The sequence below is a fragment of the Rhinolophus hipposideros genome (assembly GCF_964194185.1).
Source record: "Rhinolophus hipposideros genome assembly, chromosome: 10".
NCBI classification, from domain to species: domain Eukaryota; kingdom Metazoa; phylum Chordata; class Mammalia; order Chiroptera; family Rhinolophidae; genus Rhinolophus; species Rhinolophus hipposideros.
The window spans coordinates 41,743,295-41,766,452 of record NC_138056.1 but is presented as its reverse complement, the minus strand read 5'-3'; the positions used below and the strand labels follow the sequence as shown (position 1 = coordinate 41,766,452).

Below are 23,158 nucleotides of genomic sequence, written 5' to 3'. Positions count from 1 at the left end.
GGAGTTTGCAGTATAGAAAGAAAAATAGTTTAATATTGAAGTGGCCAATACGGAGGCAGGAAGCTAATGCTGAAAACCTGACTACCTGATGGTGTGTAGGTTACAGATTATGTGGGGCAAAATCACAAGACACTGTGGGTTAGGAGTTTGGGGTCTGGCTGGGAGCTGATTGGTTGGGAGTGAGGTAAGGGTAATAAACATTTCTTCAGGTCTTGAGGACAGCTCTGAGGTCTTTTCCAGCGTCCCTCTGTCTGGTTTCATGGGAAAGTAGCCAGGGGGTCATTCCACCTTAGGGCTCAGGAGCTAAAACATAATTCAGGTCAAGATGTTATCTTTAACCTGCCAGAGGTCCAGACCTGTGACCATGAGTCAGATCTGGCTACTGTCTGCTGCTGCCTCAGGGGTTGCTGACTGGGGGGGGGGGGGGGCGGGGGGAGGCTAGGTCTCTCTGATGGGTGTATATAGAGAGAGGGATATGCTTTCCAGAGCTGGGATTTAAAACTAAATTTAATCAAAGTTATAGGGACCCTCGGTTTCAGGTAAAAATATATTATATTGAAAATTGTGATCATTTTTGATGCGGTTTAAGAGTTTGAGGCAAGTGCAGCTAGGTTGAATCCTCTTTCCTGAGTCACTTGGGTTGAGTCATGAATTCTGTAGCTGCTTTCCTCTTGTGTGGAATAGGGATAATAATAATTAGATAATGAAGATATACTTGCACATTTTAAAATGGCTTATCCTTGCAGCAATGTTTGTGATAGATTGCAAGCAACTTAAATGTCCATTAATTGGGAAATAGTTGAATAAATTATGGTACAGTTACACAATGGAGTACTGTGCAATATTTTATGTATAGTGTTTTGTATACTGATGTGCAAAGCTCTCCAAGATAAATTAAGTGAAAAAAGCGAGGCTCGGAAGAGTGTGTTATGCCACTATTTGGGTCAAAAGAAGGTAGAAGGCGTATATACATGTTTATTTGTAAACACTTAAAATATCTCGGGAAAGAAGCACAAGAAACTGTTAGCATTAGTTGCTAGGGGGCAGGGGAACCCAGTACTTGGGGATAGGAGTGGGAGGGAGACTTCCCCCGTGTCCTTTCATGCTTTTGAATTTGAACAATGTGAAAGTATTAGCTATTCAAAAAATTAAATTTATATAATTGAAACAATCAGGAAAGAAATCAAATTTCATATAAAATTTAGATAATGCACATAAAAGGTATATATATAGCAAGTATTCAGTAAATGGTAGTTGCTGTTATCATTCAGGAAGGAGGTGTAGAGGGAGATGGTTTCATAAGGCATAGATGAAGGACAGACTAAACAACACAGGCAGCAAATCAGATACCAGGACTTTGAATCTCAGCCCTTCCTACGTCTGAATCTTATTTGGCCTTCTGTGAAGTCTGGAGAAGGGATTTGAAAGTGTTTTAAATTCTTCCAGTGAGTGTGGTATTCCTGAGTCAAGTATCTGTTTAAGCACAGATGTGCAGTTATGGAATTTTGGAGCTAGAAGGGACTTTCGAGATCCTGTCTCTCATTTTAGAGATGAGGAAAGTGATGCTGCAAGAGCTTGTGTGACTTGCTCAGGGTCACAGTGCAGCTCAGTGACAGAATCAGAATCTACATTGGGTCTCTGTCTGGTTTTCTTCCCACTGTGCCTTTTGCATGTTCGGCTTACAAACAGTAAAGTGTATTTCCTGTTTTTTCTTCTACACTTTTTACAGCCATTCATTCTACTATCTATCTGTTGAAGTTGGGCAGCCCCCCGCCACACAAAGAAGCCCGCCAGCGTCGGAAAGAACTCCGGAAGAAGCTACTGGCTGAGCAGGACGAGCTGGAGAGGCAGATGAAGGAGCTGCAGGCTGCCAATGAAAACAAACAGCAGGAGCTGGAGACCGTGAGGAAGGTGGGAGTGGGCGCCTAGCTGGGGGCGGCTCTCATTTCATTGCAGGAGCCACAGCTGCCTTAATTTGGAGTTTTGGTTTTACAAAGATCAGGTTACTGCAATTTTAGGGGGATTGTGTTTGGTGAACTGTGTTCTCAGGAAGTGTATCTAGACCACTGAGTGAGACACCCTAGTTTTCCTAGCCCTGAAAGTATAAGGGTGTCAGAGCAGAAAGGACATTTCATTGACCAGAAAAGCGTATTTATAAGAATGGGCACAGTTGAATTTTGTCTGAGAAAGATGAGAAAGTTTATTCTCCTATGGATGTCAAGGTCCCTTTTGGTGACCTGGGCAGGGTCTGTTGCTTCTTTATTTTCCCCGTTAGCTCCCATCTTCACTCATGAGTACCTTGCAAGACCCAAGTATAGGATTGTGGGTTTTACTTACTGTTTGCGGTCAAAGACACAATCTGGGTCAGTTTCTCCTTCCCTCTCAGGGATAGGGGGTCAAGTGCTATAGGCTGTACAAGATAGTTAATGTTTACTGGGAACCCTGTTCCTCGCTTATATAATACAGTGGTTCCGGGGGTGGTGGTGAGTCCCCAGTGTGTGGGCATGGTTTTTGGGACACCTCCGGGATGAGCCTGTCTGCCTTGAATCAGTGAGCTCCTGTTAACCACGAGCTCAAAGACCTTTTGTGTCCTTCTCTGCAGCACCTTTGTCCTGGGATATGGAGATGTTCATAGTACAAAGCCCCACATTCCTGGTGAGGTTCTCCCTTTGCAAACCATGGAAATGCTGCACTCTATGCTGACTTCCTCTGAGTAGACTCCAAAATTGTGTTATACTTTTATAATCTTAAGAACCATGGGAGCATACAATCTTAGAAAAAGTTGTTCCTATCCAGCACACCCACTTTCTAAAAGCGGCCCCTTAGGCTTCGCTGCTCTTCCATCCGAATCACTCCCGCATCCTGCCTCTGCCTTCACGGGCTCGGATGAGCACTGCAGTACACGATTGCTGCTTCCCCCATCCACTGAGCACACTGCAGAAATGGGTGTCATGGGAGTGGGGTGGGCATCTGGGCTTGGTGTCCTTTTATAATTAAAAAACATTATGAAATACGCATACAGGGGAGCATATAAAATATGTGTATGAAAATAATTATGAAGTGAATATTCCTGAAACTACTACCTAAATTAAGATAGAAGCTCTTGTGTCTTTCTTTCTTCTGTTTAATTTTTAAAAATTTTAAAACAGTAAGATTTGTGGGTTTTGTATTGTTTTTTTAAATTGATTTTTAAAAGAATTTTTTTATTGGGGAATATTGGGAACAGTGTGTTTCTCCAGGGCCCATCAGCTCCAAGTCTTGTCCTTCAATCTAGTTGTGGAGGGCACAGCCCAGCTCCAAGTCTAGTCGCTGTTTTCAATCTCAATTGCAGGGGTGCAGCCCACCATCCCATGTGGGAATTGAACCAGCAACCTTGTTGAGAGTTTGCCCTCTAACCAACTGAGCCATCCAGCTGCCCCGGTTTTTGTGTAGTTTTATGAGTTTTTACGCATGCACAGATTCTTGTAACCACGACAGACACAATACAGAACAATTCCAGTGCCTCAAAGAATCTCTTTATCCTGCTCTTTATAGTCGGACCCTAACCCTCACACCAACCCCTGGGAACCACCGATCTGTGTTCTGTTCCCAGATTTTTGCCTTTTCGAAATTGTCATATAAATGGAATCATACAGTTAGGTCTGTTTTCAAGACTGGAGTCTTTCACTTAGCGTTGTGCATTTGAGATGCATCTACCTAGCGTCCTTTCAGACTGTTTTAAACTCAGGCTTCTGGGAGCATGTAGATTCCCTGCTTTGTGTTATGTGAATGTATGCCCCAGGCTAGGCCACTGAGACAGCTTCCCCACTGCCTAGTTTTACGGAATTATTTAAGCAACTGATTTGGGGTTTGATGGATAAGTGTTAGACAATTATTACAGGTCCCTTAATCTTTAGTTTTCTTTTTCTTATCAAGACATAAAATACTCCTATTTTTCATGGAAGCATTTTTAGAAAAATACTGCTTAGGTGAATATTTCAATCACCTGGAATTAGGTTACGTATTTGTGAGTTTTGTTAAGACTCGAGACTCCTTAGTTAATTCAGAAGAAGGAATGAGAAATCATAGTATTTTTTAAATAAATTAATAGATTTCTTTAAAAGGTTTACCAAATAATGTTTTTTGAGAAAAGACAGATTTTTTTTTCTTCAGCTAAGACAGCAGATGATTTACTGTACACATTACATCAGCCACAACTGAGAACAGAACTTGTCTAGAATGTCTCAGGTCCAGAGCGAAGGACTGTTTTTGTACGAGCAAAGTGGGTTTCTCAAAAGGTGGTAGCGGGGAACAGATGGCAATGTATGTTCTAGATCCATTGAGAAGTCCTAGATATTAGGCATGCAGTCCAACAATGTGTTCCAGTATCCCTGGCCTCTGGCTTGCCTCATTTCTGCCCCTGTGGCTTCCACCGGTGCACAAGCTAGCGGTTCACTTGGACCTCTGCCTCATCTTGCTTCTTCTGCGCTTCCGCCTGCACATTCGCTTCTTCCTCCACCAACCACCTCCGCTTCTCCCCAAAGTATCTTTCATCTCCCACTAGGTCTTGGGCACCCTTGAGAACCCATCGGTTCAGGGAATCATCGACTTAGATTTTTTTAGAGCAGTTTTAGGTTCACAGTAACATTAAGAGGAAGGTACAGAGATTTCCCATGTGCCTCCTGTCCCTACATATGCAGAGCCTCCCCCCATGTCATGTCCCCTCCAGAGCGGTGCCTTTGTTACAGTTGGTTAGTCCACACTGACACTCGTGATCACCCTAAGTCACAGTTTATATTTGGATTCACTTTTCTTGTACATTCTGTGGGTTTGCACAAATGTATAATGGCATATATCTACCACTAAAGTATCATTTAGAGTATTTTCACTGTCCTCAAAATCCTCTGTGCTCTATCTGTTCATCCCTCCTCCCCAAACAATTTTTAATTCTATTTTTCTTTCTTTTAAAAATGTAATCATTTGAATAGGTAATACAATCATATGGTCCAAAATTTTAAAACACAAAAAGGGATTCAGTGAAAAGATTTCCTCCCACATCTTTCTTCTCTCTGCCTAGTTCCCACCTCTTGCCTAAAATGACCACTAATTTTTATTTCTTGTATATCCTTCTAGATTAATTAAACGTATATATAAGAACATATGCATGTGCACTCTTATTTTCCCACTCTTTAAACACAATATATAGATACTTGATCTCGTGGTTCTGCAATTAGTTTATTTCAATTTATATATATATTTGAGATCTTTGCATGTCAGTATAAAGAGAGCTTTTTCATTCTTGTTTATGGCTATTTAATGTTGTATTAAATGGCTATATCATTACTTATTTAACCAGTCCTTGGTAGATGAACATTTGGGTTGGTTTAATCTTTTGTTTTAGTAGACAGTGCTGCAGGGGATTATTTTATACCTGTGTTCCTACATGTTCTAATGTATCTGTAGAAAAAATTCTCAGAAGTGGGCTTGCTGGATCAGGGAATATATATAATATATATACATATATATTATATATATATCATATATATACATATATATGTATATATATACATAATATATATGTATATATGTGATATATATATATACACATATAATATATATGTATATATATATGTACGTCTATAATCATGAAATCTAGGCTGATGAAACAGCCAGCATCTCAAATCTTGCTATTCACTGTATCAGAGTTCAAAGAGTTCTAGAGTTTGGCAATTAAGTACTCCAGCCCAGAAATGTCACACTTCACATCTGTTTACAATATTTTGACCAGAACTAGTCAAATGTTTCTGATGAGAAGTCAGCAGTCAATCTTACTAGTTTCCTTCTAGTGAATTTTTCATTTCAGTTATTGTACTTTTCAGCTCCAGAATTTCCATTTGGTTCTTCTTATAATTTCTATTTTTTTTATTGATATTCTCTGTTTGATGGGATATCATCATACCTTCTATTACTTCCTTAAACGTGCTTTTCTTTAGTTCTTTGAACATATAACTTCTGTGAAGTCTTTGCTAAATCCACCATCAGAGCCCCTTCAAAGGCAGTTTCTATTGCCTACTTTCTATGCCCTGTGTATGACTCACACTTTCCTCTTTCTTTGCTGAAAGAGATTTTCATAATTTTTTGTTGAAAACTGGACGTTTTAGATAACATATTGTAGTACTCTGAATACAGCTTCCTCCCCTCCCCCAACTGTTTGCTGGTTTATTTGTTTAGTAGTGTGGCTGGACTAGTGGCTGGACTATTTCCGTGAGGTCTGTTTTCTTCTATAAAGCCTCTGTGCTCTTCAGAGGAACAGCCTCGGGCACACACACAGTGCCCTGGCATGACCTGATATTAGCAGGGCTCTCTTTGAAAGTCTCTGTCACTCTGCCTCTGTTGGTGTCACAGCCCTCTCTGTTAGAGCTCAACTAATCTCCAGTGGTTGCTCTGTTGTTTTTTAGCAATACCCTGGGTCCTACAGTGCCCCACAGTCTGATATTGTTTAAATTCAGGCCCACAGGTAGTCTTTACGACTGGTTTCTACTGGTGAGGGCTCTTCTTGGCGGTCTTACCCAGGTTCTCTCTGTCAAACTTCCAGCTGGCCTGTGGTGTAGCTTGCTGGTCTCACAGAGCTGGGAGCCTCCTCTTATTCCTTACCACCAAAATCGCCATTGTTTGCAAGAGCATCTTTAGGCTTGAACTCCTCACACTGTTTTAAATAAAGTCAGTTCTCTTGGGGAGAGCTTCCGAGCCTGCCTTTCTCTCTGGGCAAACCTCTGCCAGTGTCTGGAGCTGGGGGCAGACAGTGGTCTGCGTCTCTTTGAGTGACACCCCTGCTTTATGAACCTGTCACTAGGTGGAGGTCATAGCCTCTGGTCTCAGCTTGCTGCTCCGGTGTGGAACCTCTGCCCTACAAGTGAGTTGGGACAGAGGTGATCATGCCCAGGATTCTCAGCCCGTCATACCTGAAGTAGAACTTCCATCCTTTGAGTGGAGCTGTGTGGAGGAAGAGAGCTCCAGACCTCACAGCCACTCTTGCCTGGAATAGGGTTTCTGCAACACGGAGCTGGGGAGGATGAGAAATACTGTTGCCTGGCCGTCCTGGGGAGATGCTGGCGCCCTGAGCTGGGAGCTGAGGCGAGAGGCAGCACTGTGTTCTTAGTTCCATCGCTGGGGGGAGAGCTTCCTTCTCACTGACAGCGTGGGGGAAGGGAGCAGCTGCCATAGACTCACTGTTATTCCTGAGATTTAGCTGATTTTTTTGGAAAAAATGTTCTTTTGCTGTATGCCCTTAGAATAATTCCCAGAGACTTGCAGTGTTTTCGTTTGTTTGTTTTTAATTGTTATTTCACGGGGAGAGGGTCCCTGAAGTTCCTCATGCCACCCTTCTGGAAGTTGAGCTCTGGGATAAAAGTTTTAAGGAAGAATGTGTGAGATGACAAAGCTGTACAGGAAAAACTCAAGAAATAGATCTCGAATCTCATGAATGCGTTTGCAAGGGAATTTAACTCAATGACTCAATTGCAAAATGTTCAGACTTATTTGTTGGAATGGCTTTCCAGCAGATCTGAAAGTTTTTATTCTGTATTTATTGAACATGAACAATGTTTGAATTCTCGCATATGTTTAAGTGTGACCATTTCTGTCTCCACTTTCACTGTAACATTTTCTGCTTTTCTGTGGATGGGTTTTTGATTGGGTAGAAACTGGAAGAAGCAGCATCTCGGGCAGCAGAAGAAGAAAAGAAACGACTTCAGACCCAAGTGGAACTACAGGCCAGGTTCAGCACAGAGCTGGAGCGAGAGAAGCTTGTGAGTACCACACAGCTGGGGAATGAGGCTGCATAAGCTCACAGAGCCATCCTGGTCGGGGGAGGGGGGGGTGTGGGAGACAGGAGTGAGGCCATCTTGTCAGCTTGGCTCTGCCACTGACTTGGCAGTAGGCTATTGGGAGAAGTTATGTATTCATTCATTCATCCATTGTTGGTTTATTGAGCACCTTCTATTTGCTTGGCACCATGCCAGGGATGTAAAGGTAAAAGACATAAACCTTGCTTTCAAGACCCCAAAGTAGAAATTTATGGAATGGGGTGATATGTACTGTGGTTAGGGTGACTATATGTCCTGGTTTGCCTGGGACAGTCCCTGACATCCTGGTATATTTTCCAAGAATCCTGGCTTGGAAAATAAATAACTATGGAAAAAATAAGCATAGGTTCCATGACATTTCTCCTCTGTAATGAGCAAAGTGGGAGGTTCTGAAATCATGAGAACGTATGAATTCTGGTCTGCTGTTCTGGGCAGCTCTGATTCATCTTAGAGGTTCCCAATCCCCAAGAGAGCCAAGGTTCACGTAGTTCGCTGGTTACTGGAGCACAGGTTTTCTCCCATGGAGCTGTGCTGAGCCCGCTGCCTATTAAACAGATGCTCATCACATCACCTTCAGTAACTTTCTGTTGTCTAGAGTTGAAATGGACATGTTTGTTTTTTGAGAGAAAAGCACAGAGGAAGGCAGACGTGATGTAAAAGAATGCTACACGTACAGACAGAAGAACTGGGTTTGTTGCTTTTCTGCTCCTTCTTACTGAGCATTAGTTTCCTCTTCCTTTAAATTAAGGGGATCAGCTTATGACCTCCCACAACTGTTACGAGGATGAAGTGAGCTAATGCCGTTGAAAATATTTTATAAAATGCAGGCATATATGTTACTATGTGTGCTGTTACATTTAGGATGCCTCTGTCTTATGATTCTGAAGGCAGAGATTTGGAATCTTTAGTTCAGAAGGGAGAAACCATACAGTTGTTAGGAGGAGGGAGAATGGAGGGGTGCTCGGCAGACGGGTCCGTGCAGGAGGCATCGCTGCAGGTCAGGGTTTTCTTTTCCCTTTGGTGGTTCTGACCGGGAGAGGGGTCATTCCTTTTACAGAAGGCTCTGGTAGTAAAGAGCTTGTGTCTTTAAGACAGAAAAGAGAGAGAAATGATACAGGGAAACATTTTTTTCTCTTGACTTGAGTCTTAAAGTGTGGAGTGGAAGGAATGGAGATATACCAGGGCACTGGGCTTATCGTTTGTCCCTGGACTTTTTGGATGTGGTCTTGATGTTGGTATTGGGTGTGGTGCCCTCGCTGCCTCCACCTTCCATCCAAGGTCCGAGGGACAGGTCTGCCACCCTGTGGGCTGTGGCGACCTCTCAGGATGGTGGTGGAGAGGGAGGCCTTCCTTGCGGGTGCAGCCTGCGCTTAATCATGAGCCTTTTGTACCATCAGATCAGACAGCAGATGGAAGAACAGGTTGCCCAAAAGTCCTCTGAACTGGAACAGTACTTGCAGCGAGTACGGGAGCTGGAAGACATGTACCTAAAGCTGCAGGAGGCGCTTGAGGATGAGAAGCAGGCCCGGCAGGACGAAGAGACCGTGCGGAAGCTTCAGGCCAGGTGCCAGACCAGTTTATACACTGTGCTTTATGTACTTTGCTTGGGCTAATAGTTTCTAGGAATGACTGACACTCTGGAGGAGAGGGGGAGTGTCTCTGCCAGATTGGGGAGACCCCAGAGGGTTGGCTGGCTGCGTCGTGTATTCTCAATCTGGGGCACTGGAAGAGCCTTGCTTCTGGGGCTAAAGATGGCCTTATATCTATTTTAGAGCAGTCCTCTGGATATGTTTGCTTGGGTGCCCTTCGTCATATTCTAGAATGTCCATGGGCCCAGGATCAGCTCTGATGAGAACCTGGCTTCTTCCACCTGTTCCAGACCAGAGAGGACCCTAGGTTTGGGGACAGGGGCCTGCTTCAGGCTAGAGTTGCAGCCACTTTGGGGGGATAAGGAGGAAATAAGCAGTTTCCTTTGGGTCATTCAAGATTGGAGACATTCCTTAAATAAATATTATTTGAAATCTTAGTTTTAGAAGTTCTTAAAACTTAGATTTCCCCCCCCCCTTATACCTTTTAAAGCCAGTATACAGCTTATGATAGTCATGTTCTGGGTGAAAACTCTAAATTTTTGGCTTTTGTAGCAGTAGGGAAGGCAAAGTAGAATGAAGACCCCAAAAGGAAATTTGAGCTATCCTTGTCCAGTTTCTAACTTGCTCCCCCATTTACTTTCTTCAAGATGTCTGGGATGCAGCACTGAAAATATTTACCTCAGCAGCAGCATCTGGTCAGTGCAGATATGCCTTAGGCTTTGCGCTGTGACGCCCTGTTGTGGGAGCAATTGTGAGCTGAGCTGGGGCAGGTTTTCCATGGCTGTCATGTCACATGTGGAGCAGCCAAAGATCTTTAGGGAGGTCTTTAGGGAGGAAGAGAGAAAAAAAGGAGGTCTTTGCTGTGTACTTTGCCAAAATGACTTCAAAAATAAATAGCCTTTAAAATTTTGATTCTGTTAAGGAAAATTATCTTCCAAATAGAAACTTAAATGCTTAGCATATTGCCTGGCATTTATAGATCCCACTGTGTTTGTTCACTGTACTGCGATGGTAACCAGGTCCTTGGGACTGTCAGCCAGTTGCCCTTGGCAGTGATGATAGCACAGGATTCTACCTGGGAAGCTTGGAGTCTCATGTGACTTCCAGCTAGGCATCCTAAGGGACATGAGATGTGTTTTTGATCCTCTTTATTGATAGTTCAGCTGGTAAAGGAATGCGCATGGTCAGGCAAATTAAGAAAGTTTTTATTGTAAGAGAGAGAAGTCTATTGGGCTGAGCAAAGACAGCTACAGTCTGGGCTGCATGTCTAAAGGAGACTTGCAGCCCTGAAGGAGGGGGTGAGGAGGGTTTTATAGGGACTGTGTTGACAGGGGAGCATTGTTTGAATAGAAAACATTGACTGCCTGCATGCCAGTAGCTGTTTTGTGGCGTTTCCTGTTATCGCAAGTTTAGCTCAAGGTGCTTAGTTTATCGCGAGGTGCAGGCCAACAGACATTTTATTGTTTTCTTGCAGACATGGCTCTGTCTGTAAGTCAAGGTCTCTGAGACCTAACATTCAGAGACCTAACATTTATAATTTGCGATATGTTGGGAGTTTATAGATTGCCCCTGTGCAGAGAATTTATAGGTGAGCAATGGTACATGTATTAACTCTCGACAGTTTTGAGAGAGGTTGATTATGCCACAGCAGAGATTATACCACAAAGTGAATTAGATAACTCTAGAAATTTATTACAGTATTAGTTATTTTGTGTTTATAGAATGAATGATGTTTTGAATAAGAGACAATTTTGGATAATAAAACTTGTTTTTTTTAACCAGTGGTAAATATCAGAATCACCTGTAAAGCTTTTGCAAAATACACATGTCGGGCCTGTCTCACATTTACTGACTCAAAGTATCTGTGGCTAGGAGCCAGGTACTGTTATTTAAAAAGCTCAGGCTAATTATTTGGTGCACTCTGATTGAAGTACATACAAAATGGTTTCAAAGTTTTGAATGCAAATATAAGTATTATATACAGATCTGCTCTAGTAAACTGAAATTACTGCACGAAAGTTAACTTTTTCTTGGTGTGCAAAGGCCACTTTATGAATACAGTTATATTACTATTCTAAATTATTTTTCTTTCAACTTTGTTTTTGGAACTTGAAGTGGACAAACTGCTCCCCTCTGGTGGTCATTTTTAAGTGAGGCAAGTCCTTCTCTTTCCGGAAGTCCCAAAAGGTGGGCCTTGTTCAGAGAGACATTTTGTCAGATTGGCAAAGGGGGCTTTCTTCTTGTTTCCACTTCTCAGAGGAGACCTTTCTGGGTAGAAAATCGTAGGAGTCGTTGTGGAGTTGGGATAGAAACATTTAAGCCTGGCACTAATGAAATGAAACATAATCTTAGGCCCAGGGTGTATGACAAGGGTTAATCCTCCTGTTCTTTCAGATTAGCGAGTCATTCTTGGAATATCTGGCATCTTGCCCTTGCCATAGATGGTCTTTTCTCTGTCAGTGTCTTAAGTTTCCCCAGAGATTTTTAATAGTAAATTGTTTAAATACACAAACTTTGATTTGAGCCATCGGGGTGTTGTAATTTTTTTTCCATTAAAATTGAAGTTTGTTGTTGTGATATGTAATCCTGAAGGTTGTCCAATCTCTTCTGAATAGGAGCTCAGAAGAAAACTGTTCATTTAATATTTGGACAACTCAGTTACTGGAAAGCTCTTGAGGCTAAGCCACATTCTGCCCCATTATAACTGCCACCCATCTAAGTTTTTGGATCTGTAAGGCCTAGGAACATACCTTAGTCATGTCTGAGTGCCACTAGCACACGGTAAACGCCTGAGGGATAGTTTTTGAATGAATAAATGGATCCAAGTTTTTTTCACTGGGGTCACGTGAAACAACAGGCTCTCTTTTATGATCACGTGATAATACCTTTCATTTATTTGAAAGCAGTTAGGAACCAAGCTCTGGAGTGAGGTCTGGTTTTGACTCTCAGATCTGGTAATTTCTAGCTATGTAATTTTAGAAAAGTTATTTCATTGCTTTGAGCCTTCAGTGCCTTATCTATAAAATAAGGGTAACTGCCAACCTCGTGGGGTTGTTGTAAAGATTAAATAAGATAATGCATGCAAAGTTCTTAGGGTAGGCACTCAGAGTGTATTGGTTTCTGTTTCTTTATCTTATTTGCAGACGAGGAAGATAGATAATGTGAAGAGTATCAAAATAAGGATTCGTAAAAGATATTGACAGGCTGGAATGATTATTTTTATACTAAGAAGATAGTTTAAAATATCAACAGAACAAGTACAGGATCCAGGAAACCTGGCTAAATAGCAATTTATTTAAAAAGATTCGGGGTTTTACTTCCTTGTATGATTGCCAAAACCTCATATACTCTCAGGCAGCATTAGTGAATACAAAGGACCCATAACAAATGAGGTATTATACCCTTTGTAATAATAAGAACTACTGTTTAGTGAGCATTTTCTACGTGATAGACACTATTCTAAGTACCTTACACACATTATCACATTTAACTCATCAGCAAACTTTTGATGGTGAGTGTAGTTCCTATTCCTTTTTTGTAAATAAGGAAACTGAGGCACAGAGAGGTTAAAATCTTTGGTCAGGGGCTTGTTTACAAACCACAGAAGCCAACCTGAGTTAGCTAAAGTAATAAAATAATTTTGTGGAAGATTCCTGAGTAGTTCACCAATTCCACAGAAAGGGACGTGGCCAGGCCTGGGACACAGGCAGGAACCAAGGGACACTCAGCCCAAACCAGGCCAGGGGAAGAGTCCAGTTGGGAGGCACAGATGCCAGTGAGTGGTCGCTCCTGCCGTCACTCGACAGTGGATATTGCTGTCACTAGCAAGATACATTCTCCACTGTCTTTGCTGCTTTGTGTCAGTTGCTTCAGAGTTAGTGTTCTGGGAGGGGCAACTGCTTAGCCAAGCCCAGCTGAAGCCTTCACCAGGCCCTGGCTGCCACCGGGCAGGGGGCAGGTGTCTGGCCTATGGCTTGTATAGTGGGAGACGGGCCGTACTTCCCATCAAGATGCCTACTGTGACAGAGTCCCTACAGTCATGAACAGGGTTCAGATGCTGGGCAGCCTAAATACCTGCAAATGTCCATCCCCCCTCTATTCTTTCACCACTAGGGTGAAGAAACGGGCTGGCCCTTCCAGTCTTGTTCACTGTCATAATCCCAGTGCCTAGCACAGTACGTAGAAGGTGCATAATAGATGCTGCACTGGTCAGACTACATTTGCAGTGTTGTAGTCAGGTGTGGACCTCACACTCCAAGAGACATCTGAGGAGGGCGCAGATCGGTCCTTTGTGGAACTAGGGATAGTGGATGGGAGAGCTTATTGAGGAAGAACTCTCTAAAGATTGAGGCTGCCCATAAATAGACTGACCCGATCTGTGACACTGACAGAGAATTGGAGCAGAGTTATACAGTCGTCTTGCAGGATGTTGTAGAGGGAATTCTTACAGTGGTGTAGGCGGGGGGTTGGGGCTGGAGGAGTTGGTGGTCAGATAAGGGGCACAGAGTCTGCTACTTTACTTCCTTTGTTGTTGGTTTTAGAAGAGCCGATGCTCCTTAGGTAATACTGTGTTTCCCCGAAAATAAGACCTAGCCGGACTATCAGCTCTAATGCATCTTTTGGAGCAAAAATTGATATAAGACCCGGTAGTATATTATATATTATATTATACTACACTATATTATATCTGGCCTTATATTATAGTAAATTAAGACTGGATCTTATATTAATTTTTGCTCCAAAAGATGCATTAGAGCTGATGGTCCGGCTAGGTCTTATTTTCGGGGAAACACGATAGTAACTGGCCTGCCGTGTAGCGTGTTGCCATAATACCGATGGTCAAGCCACTAGAGATGAGTCCTGTCCTGGGCTGGCATCTAACCACATTGTCCACACTTTGGATACAGGTTTGGGCTGTATGTTAGTTTGTTTATTTAAATGCCTGCATAGCTGGCTGTTCTCAGATAGGTAGCCTGATATTGAAAGGTAACATTTTGGAGTCACACAGACCTGGTTCAAAATCCACTGCTATTTGTGTAACATACTTTTAAACTCCTTGAATTTTGATTGCTTCATCTATAACATAGGGATAATAATACTTTCCAGAATTATTGGGGGGTTAGCAATAATGTAGATAGAATGCCTGGCATGTTCAGTAAATGGTATCTATTATTATTATTCCACTTTTTTGTTAGTTCCTTCTTCCCTCATATTCATTAATTTGTCAGTGTTTTCCTTGATAATACTAGATAATGCTAGATGAAAACTATTTGAATGTTGTACCAACCAGGCAAATTTCAAAATTTGGCCCTACCCCCTACCAGGTGAAAGACTTGGTAAGGTCACTTAACCTTTGTGCCTCACTTTCTCTGTCTCTAAAATGTGAATAGTAATATTTAAGTGTATTGTGAGGATTAATTGAGAAAATACACTTAGTTCTTGACTCAGTTCGTGGCACATTAAGCCCTCTTTAAATGTTATTATTTTTCAGAAAGGGTGAAACAGAGTTTGGAGCAGGACACAGGGGTCACCTTGCCAGTTTTGTGAACATGGGCCTCTCTGGCGCCTGGTTGCCTCCTTGTAAAATGAGACGCAGATTAGATGACCTCAAATATTCTTTCCTGCTCTAACGCGTCCCCATCAAGTGCTGGGTCATGTATGGTGACCTGGCTCATTTGATCCTGAGCTGTCCACGTTGCAGGTTGTTGGAGGAAGAGTCTTCCAAGAGGGCTGAACTGGAGAAGTGGCATGTGGAGCAGCAGCAGGCCATGCAGACAACTGAGGCAGAGAAGCAGGAGTTGGAGAATCAGCGAGTTATGAAGGAACAGGCGCTGCAGGAAGCCATGGAACAACTGGAGCAGCTAGAGTTAGAACGGAGACAGGCGCTTGAGCAGTACGAGGTAAGCGCATCCCTGCAAATGTGTGTGTTTAAATGTCAAAGAACAAACATTTTTTAATAAGAGAACATTTGCATAGCTATGAGAAGCCATAGTAAGAGTTTTGCTTCACTGTAAGTAAGAAGGAAGACGTTTGTGTAGGTGATGAGACGTATCAGTCAGAGTCCAGTCAGGAGACAGAAACCACACAATAAATCAAACAAGGGAAGTTTAATATAAACAAGTATTAACTATAACAGGATTAATTACGAAGAGGTGGAGAAAACTGAGAACACAGGAATGGCAGATGCAGGAAGCAGCTAGTGCCTCTAGGACTGAGGCAGAGCACCCAGGAAGGAACATCTGGAAGAGGGTCCACTTAAGCCCAGTGCTGTGAGTCAGACCTCTGTGCGGAGGGCACAGGCTTGGCCCGCTGGATGGCAGATAAGCTCTCCTGGGTGCTGTGCCAGCAGAGCTCCCTGGGAAGCTGCCCACAGGCAGGTGCCACTGAAACTCTGTGGGGTGAGCACCATGTGTGTCCTGCGTACCCCAGGAGCACAGTGAACTTGGAAGCAAAGCCCCTTCCTCCTCCACTGTCCCTTCAGCACCCTCTACTGACAGCTTACCTGGTGTCAGCTGGTGTGGGAGAATTAAATGTCAGAAGCAGGACAATGAACTTGCAGACGAGAGGCAGTAAGCCGTAACTAGCACACAGGATTTTATATTCATCTATAGTTAGTGTGGATTAGGTCCTGTGTGTGACCTCAGGCAGGTTACTTAACCACTCTGAATCCTAGTTTCCGCGTCTATAAAATGGGAGTGACAATAGTTCCTGCTTCTTAGAGTAGTTGTGAGGGTTTAATGAGATAATCCTCAAGCATATAATAAGTGTCCAGTCTTTGTTATGTGGCTCTCAAGCAACCAGTGTTCGCATAATCCAAAATCTCCTTTTGTTCCAGGGAGTTAAAAAGAAGTTAGAAATGGCAACTAATAAGACCAAGAGCTGGAAGGACAAAGTGGCCCATCACGAAGGACTGATTCGCCTGATAGAACCAGGTAACACATTCTTTGATGTTATCATTTGTTTATTCAATTTATTTTTCTGTTTAATTTATGTATTTGAATTGTGCAAAGAAACTTCTTTAGCCCAAAGAAAATATACAGAAACCCAAACTGTTTAGGGTAAATTTCTCTTGACTGATTTAGCCTCTACCAGATAAGAAGGCCCAGGTAATCAATCCCCTTTGTGTACATCTTCTGGTTGTTGTGGCTGGTTATGACATTTATCAATGTTCCTTAGAGAAGAGATGAAGTAGGAGAGCTACTGTTTTGTCTATGGAAAAATGATAATGCTCCTTGAAGAATACATACTTCCTACATTTAAAGCACGTTTGTCTTTTAGGTTCAAAAAACCCTCACCTGATCACTAACTGGGGCCCTGCAGCTTTCACCCAGGCAGAACTTGAAGAGAGAGAGAAGACCTGGAAAGGAAAAAAGACAACGGAGTGACAGCGGTCACATCAGTTCTGTAGATTCCGAGTGTCGCTGGAAAGCTTTATGCTAAAGACAACAGGGACTGGCTTTGCGGCTTCTAACTCTTCTTCCTTCAATACTCCTATTGGGTCAATATACCAAGGAAGCCTTATTTGTCTTCCTGCATATAAGGGCTTACCAGAAAAGAAAAAAAAGTCAGCATTGTCAAGCTCTTAATAGACTCTTTCTTTGAAAACTTCCGCTTCTGAAAATTCCTTTTTAGCTCTCAGATTCTTGTTGGAACAAGGCCACGTACAAACAGTGCAGTTGGCTCTGTCGTCCTCATTGTTTGGAGGGGAGGGGGTTTGGTGCTCAAGTTCACTGAATAATCAGAACCTCTGAGGACTGGGGTCAGTCAGTCACTTGCTGTGGCTGCGTGTTTCCTTCTCCTAGTACCTGTTTCTAAACTAGATGGGCCAGTCTGCTTGCCCTCATGTGCCAGTTCCTGTGGAATGCCTTCAGCTATTGCTGCTCTGATAGAGAAGTCACTAGCTGCCCATGGACCTGGCTTCCACTAAGCGGTTATAGCCCATATATGCCGTTGTGCAGACAGTTTCTATTTAATGCAGTGTTACTGATTTACATTCTGGCTTCAGTGTCACTATCTAGGAGGAAGAAATCCTTTTAAACAATGCTTTGGCTAAGATAGATATAGTAAGTCCTCACTTAACATCATTGATAGGGTCTGCGACTTTAAGCGAAGTGACGTATAGCGCAAAAGCAATGTTTCCCATAGGCAAATTCATATAAACCAGAGTTAAGTTCCTACGGCGTCTCATCAACATTATAACAAAACTACGTTGAATGAAATGGTTATTTGAGGACGTGCTTATGAATCAAAGCACAGAGATGAACTAAGTAAATCCCATTGGAATGATATTTTTATACTACCATGTTTCCCCAAAAATAAGATTTAGCTGGACAATTTGCTCTAATGTGTCTTTTGGAGGAAAAATTAATATAAGACCCAGTATTATATTATTATATCATATTATCCAGTCTTATATTATAAGACCCAGTCATATTATATTATATTATATTATATTATATTATATTATATTATATTATATTATATTATAATTATATCAGATCTTATATTAAATAAGACCTGGTCTTATATTAAAATAAGATCGGGTCTTATATTAATTTTGCTCCAAAAGACACATTAGAACTGATGGCTCGGCTAGGTCTCATTTTCGGGTAAGACGGTGACTGAATTCCTCCTAAGATTTAAAATGTTTCAACTGTCAAAGTGCTGACGGACCCCTTGGTTTTACTTTTGTAGTTACTGTACAGAAAATTTCAGGAGTATGGGAATGCTTGTCACAATCAGGCCTTTTACTTCATAGACAGGGATATGTTCATTTATAGGAATTATATATGAAAAAAGTTTCTAAAATGTATTTTTGTCATGTGCCGTGTTGAGAGGGAACAAAATATTTATAATTTTCAAACATTCTTACCTAAATATTGTACAATGTAATATGCTGAACATTCTTAATTTTTTGCTAATTTTCTAAGGTATAATAAAAATGTTTTATATGTTTTTTTTTTTTTTTTTTGTAAAATGGGCTCAGTAAGAAAATAAAAAATACCAGAACTACATTTTAGACTGTCTGATTTAATAAGACAATTGGGTAAAGTGTGTATATGTGTGCATATTTTTCATGTAATGAGATGGGCTTGGTTTAGGGACACATCCTGAAAACACTGGGTTTGGACCCTGTCATGCGGGGTGTCATGTGGGGTCTCTGTTCCCACTCCCCACATAAGAACGCAGGACATGGTGAGGCCAAAAAGGAACACCCACGGAGCCATGGATAGGGGAGTCATACCACTATAGTCTCGCTGTGGCTGGGTTGGAGACACAGGAGGCAGGAGCCACACGATCCGCAACCTGCTGTCTGCTTCTCTGTCAGCCCACCAACCAACGTAGCAAGGGCAGTTATATCAGTGGCTAATGGCTAACCGGTAACAGCTGATGGCCAACTAGTCACAGTTGATGGCCATTTACTACCTGAGCCAGCACCTTTCCACGTGAGGCCGAGAGCCTGGAAACTGCTCTCTGGGACTCTGTCCCCACACTTCACCCTTACAGGGTCTCGCCTCACAATTTATGTGACAAGCATCTTCAACGAGGGGCCCTGTGCAGTATTAGCCTATAGGCACCTATAGGCGGAAAGAAATAGTCATAGGAACCAACAATGGCAAATCCCTTCCATCTGGGAGGACACATGTTAACTTTTTGTCCTAGGAAAGGAGGGTCTCTGCCACAGGCACCTTTCCCAGTTTGTGGTACCAGACCTTTATGGCAGTGCTTGGATTCCCTTGCGTAGTTTCAACATGTAACAACAGGGGACCCCATAATAGGCCATAGTGAGAGCACATAGGTTCCCCACAAAATCATCCCAGCATCAGGACCTCCATATACCACAGTCACTTGCGGTGGCCACTCCGCCACCACCCCTGGCATCACTTGCAAATCATGGGTCACACCAGACCCCGATGGGGCTATCAGGCCCAACCACCGATAGTGGGGGCTTTTGATCTGCCAGGGCCAAGTCCATTGCTGCCGTTCCCCTGCTTTCAAGCATGCGGGTGCTGGCAGCAAAATGTTTCCATTTCTCCCATAGCCTGGCTTTAACAGAGTCTCACTTGTGGTAACTTGTAATTGAATGAGAGCGGTTGTTCGATGTAGCAGAGCTTCTACTGGTGCAGGCCCTCCCTTCCGTGGTCTCTCATTCTGGATTCTTAAGACATCCCATAGACGCGAGACCCAGTCACACATCGTGGGAGGGTGTTTTGATACCTGGAGGCCTCGCTTCAAAACTCCATTGTAGTGTTCAATCGTGCCAGCTGCTTGTGGATTGTACAGGGTATGAAACAACCATTGCACGTCCATCCTGGCAGCCCAGCGATGCACTTGCCCCGTAAAATGGGTACCCCTGTCACTTTCAATGACTTGGGGGCGACCATAGAGGGTGCACAGCCGTGTAAGCGACCACTGTATGCCACGGATCTGCAGCTGGACACGACCAAGCAAACATCAACCCCATAGCAGTGTCCACTGCTGTGAATGCGTATATCGCATTGCGGGCCTTAGGCAGGGGTCCAGTGTAATCTACTTGCCAGAGAGTGAAGGGCACCCTCCCTCATGTAATCAGCTGTGTCTCCCAGGGGAGCCTCCGCCTTTGGGGACTGTCCTGGGCACAGACGGCACAGTCATAGCAGGCGTCTGCTGTCTCCTGCCATTTCAAAGGCAGACCCCAGCGTCTGCTCACCTGCCACATGGTTCGGCTTCCAGCGTGCTGCAATTTCCTGTGCAGCCAATGGGCCACCTCAGTGGCAGGGGCCTGTTCTAACCATCGGACCCGTGCTAGGGCATCTGCTTCATCATTACCTGGGGACACTAAGGAGGAGTGACCTGTGACATGCATTAAGGTCACCTACTTTCTCTACCCTAGGTCCCAGAGGTCCTGCCACATGGCTCGACCCCACAGTGGACAGTGTCCTACCAACCAATTTGGTGTTTCCGTGTAGGAAGCCACAATGTTAGGCCACGGAACACCGCCCAGCTGTCAGTACAAATAACCAGGGTCCCGGGCTCATGGCCGATTATCATCCACACAGCCCGTAGCTCAGCCCACTGGCTACTCTGGCCCGTCCCAGTATCAAACCAAATGGTGTCTGTTTTGGGCTGCACACCAATAGCCGTCCAAACAGCTGCAGCTCCCCGGCTAGAGCCATCAGTACACCAGGCATCTTCAGGTACTCAGGGCTATCCTCTGTAGGGTGAGGGCTCCAAGTCCTCCCCCCCGGGGGCTGCTGGTCCAGCACCTGAGCTATTCATTAAGCGCGTCCTCCATGTTATGATGCAAAGCAGCGAGGAACATCCAGCCCACACGGCCGGCTGTCCCCTTCGCCTCCCCTGGCAACTGCTCAGCCAGAGCCTACAGGGCCCTCTCCACGCTGGCTGGAGAGCCATTCATGTCCTCCCACCCCTCCTCAGGGGTCCAAATTCTGAGAACAGTGGCTACCGGGTACCGCACACTGTGAGGGGGCCACATGTCCTTCTGCCCAGAGTCAGACTCTATTCCTACCTAGCCGGAATTCTGCTTGCTGTGCCAGGCGTCAAATTGGGTGGAGGGCTCGGTGTAAAATATCCACAACTCTAGGAGCCCACGGCAGCAGCAGCCCACCAAAAGAAAGATGACACCTGCCACGGCCAACAGGGTGGCGTGCCATCTGGAGGCTTCAGAGGACCACCAATTCACCGAGGGGTCACGTTTCTCCCAGCAGACTGCGTTTCCTGCTCCCGGCGCCACTCCTTACGGGCCTCCCGAAACAGCTTTTATACATATAAACTGCTCCACTACCCCTTTGGGGATTCTGGCCAAAACCAAACCCTGCTTGCTGCACCATTTGTCATGCAGGGTGTCATGCGGGGTCTCTGGTCCCACTCCCCGCATAAGAACGCAAGATATGGTGAAGCCAAAAAGGAACACCCAAGGAGCCATGGATAGGGGAGTCATACCATTATATTGTCGCTGGCGGCTGGGTTGGAGACACAGAAAGCAGGAGCCACACGATCAGCAACCCGCCGTCTGCTTCTCTGCCAATCAACCCACCCACCCCTTAGCGTAGCCACGGCAGTTGTATGAGGGGCTAACGGCTCACCGGTAACAGCTGGTGGCCAACTAGTCACAGCTGATGGCCATCTACTACCCGAGCCAGCACCTTTCCACGTGAGCCCGAGAGCTTGGCAACTGCTCTCTGGGACTCTTTCCCCACAAACCCCCAAACCAATGCCATCATGAAGTTAGCTATAGCCTCGTGTTTGGTGTTTGAGTCACTGGTGTGGGAAACCATGGCTGACGTGTCAGCTCACAAACGGGAACTTGCAGAGATGATTTTCTCCCTCATTGTTGCTGTGACCTCCAAATCCTCTTAACTCTGCTTTCCCAAATTCATTTTATGCCTCTCAATTTTTCTTTCAGTTTTCCCAGAGTAAACTGTGCGGTTTTGTGTTTTGGTTTTACATGGTTACCAAGATTGAAACACCTATTGTGGCCAAAGAAGGCTGCTCAGTCCAGCTTGTGCCCTGGAACACTTGTGTCCCCTTCTAGAGGGGAAGGCACCCTGGTGGTGCTTTTTAATACTGTTCTTTCTTCACCACAGTGCTTCTCAACCAGGGACGATTCTGCTCTTCAGGGAACATTTGGCAATGTCTGGAGACATTTTTGGTTGTCACAACTGGGAGTGTTCCTGGGAGGCCAGGGAGGCTGCTAAACCAGCCTACTGTTCACAAGACAGCCCGTGGTTACAAAGACTCATCCGGACTAGAGGGTGAATAGTGCCAAGTTTGCAAAAACCTGCTCTGCAGAAAGGCAGGTTCCATTCTCCAGAACACAGCAGGCTTTTGAAGGCAGGGTTTCCCTGTAAGGAGTCCCAGGAGTTGACCTCTTTGGTGTAAATGGGGTGCACCTGGAAGGGAGGGGCTGTTTGCTTTGTGAGCTGGCAGGCAGCTTTGGCACCCCGTGTGGGGCGTTGTGCTTCGGAAACTGTAAATGCTTTTTCAACATAGACCTGAAGGGAATTGGTTTGGATATGTTTGAAAGTTTTTCTGTGAGGCAGGTTGCTGAGGCATGAAGTGTAAGGGGTGCTGGGAGAGACCTTGATTTCTTTCCTTGAGTGGCTAAACACAGGCAGCGTCTGTCAGAACCATTTAGCAGCTGGTGAGGGACGAGTGCTCAGATTTACCACCCAGACGGTGACGTACCTCGTTGAACACTAGTGCCTGTTCCACTTGGCTGAACCTCCCTTGTACTTTCAGGGTAGTGCCAGCAGGGCACAGCTGCCCTAGTGGAGCGAGGGTAAGTTAAGGTCAGGCCACGTGGAAGTGGGGAAGAGGCGCTGGGCTTTCAGCAGTTCCTAAATTTTATTGAAAGGATCAGTTTTGGGAATAGTTTGAGGAATATCTGTTTCTTTCCCCTCTCTTCCTCTCTATTCCCTTCTTTATATATTCATCTTGAGACCTGTGAAAGTCACCCCTCAACTCCGGGAAGCTACTAAAGCTAAAGACACCTACCCTCTGGGCCAGCGGTTCCCCTCCCCGGAAATGAGGCACATGTCCACCAAAGACCCTAGAAGGATGTTCACAGTAGTTTTGTCATGCGGGGTCCCTGGTCCCTCTCCCTGCATAAGAACGCAGGATATGGTGAGGCCAAAAGGAACACCCACGGAGCCATAGATAGGGGAGTCATACCACTATGGTCTTGCTGGTGGCTGGGTTGGAGACACAGGAAGCACACATCTG

At 44.3% G+C, this 23,158-nt stretch overlaps 1 protein-coding gene across 1 annotated transcript in view; it reads left to right on the top strand.

Moving 5' to 3' along the window:
* Positions 1-17,778, top strand: part of SWAP70 (switching B cell complex subunit SWAP70) — a 65,303-nt gene extending 47,525 nt beyond the window's left edge. The window contains exons 7-12 of the mRNA XM_081063689.1: positions 1,730-1,911; positions 7,680-7,787; positions 9,242-9,408; positions 15,135-15,333; positions 16,269-16,365; positions 16,712-17,778. Coding sequence (XP_080919815.1) covers positions 1,730-1,911; positions 7,680-7,787; positions 9,242-9,408; positions 15,135-15,333; positions 16,269-16,365; positions 16,712-16,818 — 860 coding nt within the window. The 3' untranslated portion in view covers positions 16,819-17,778. The remainder of the gene's footprint in view (positions 1-1,729; positions 1,912-7,679; positions 7,788-9,241; positions 9,409-15,134; positions 15,334-16,268; positions 16,366-16,711) is intronic.
* The last annotated feature ends 5,380 nt before the right edge of the window (positions 17,779-23,158 follow it).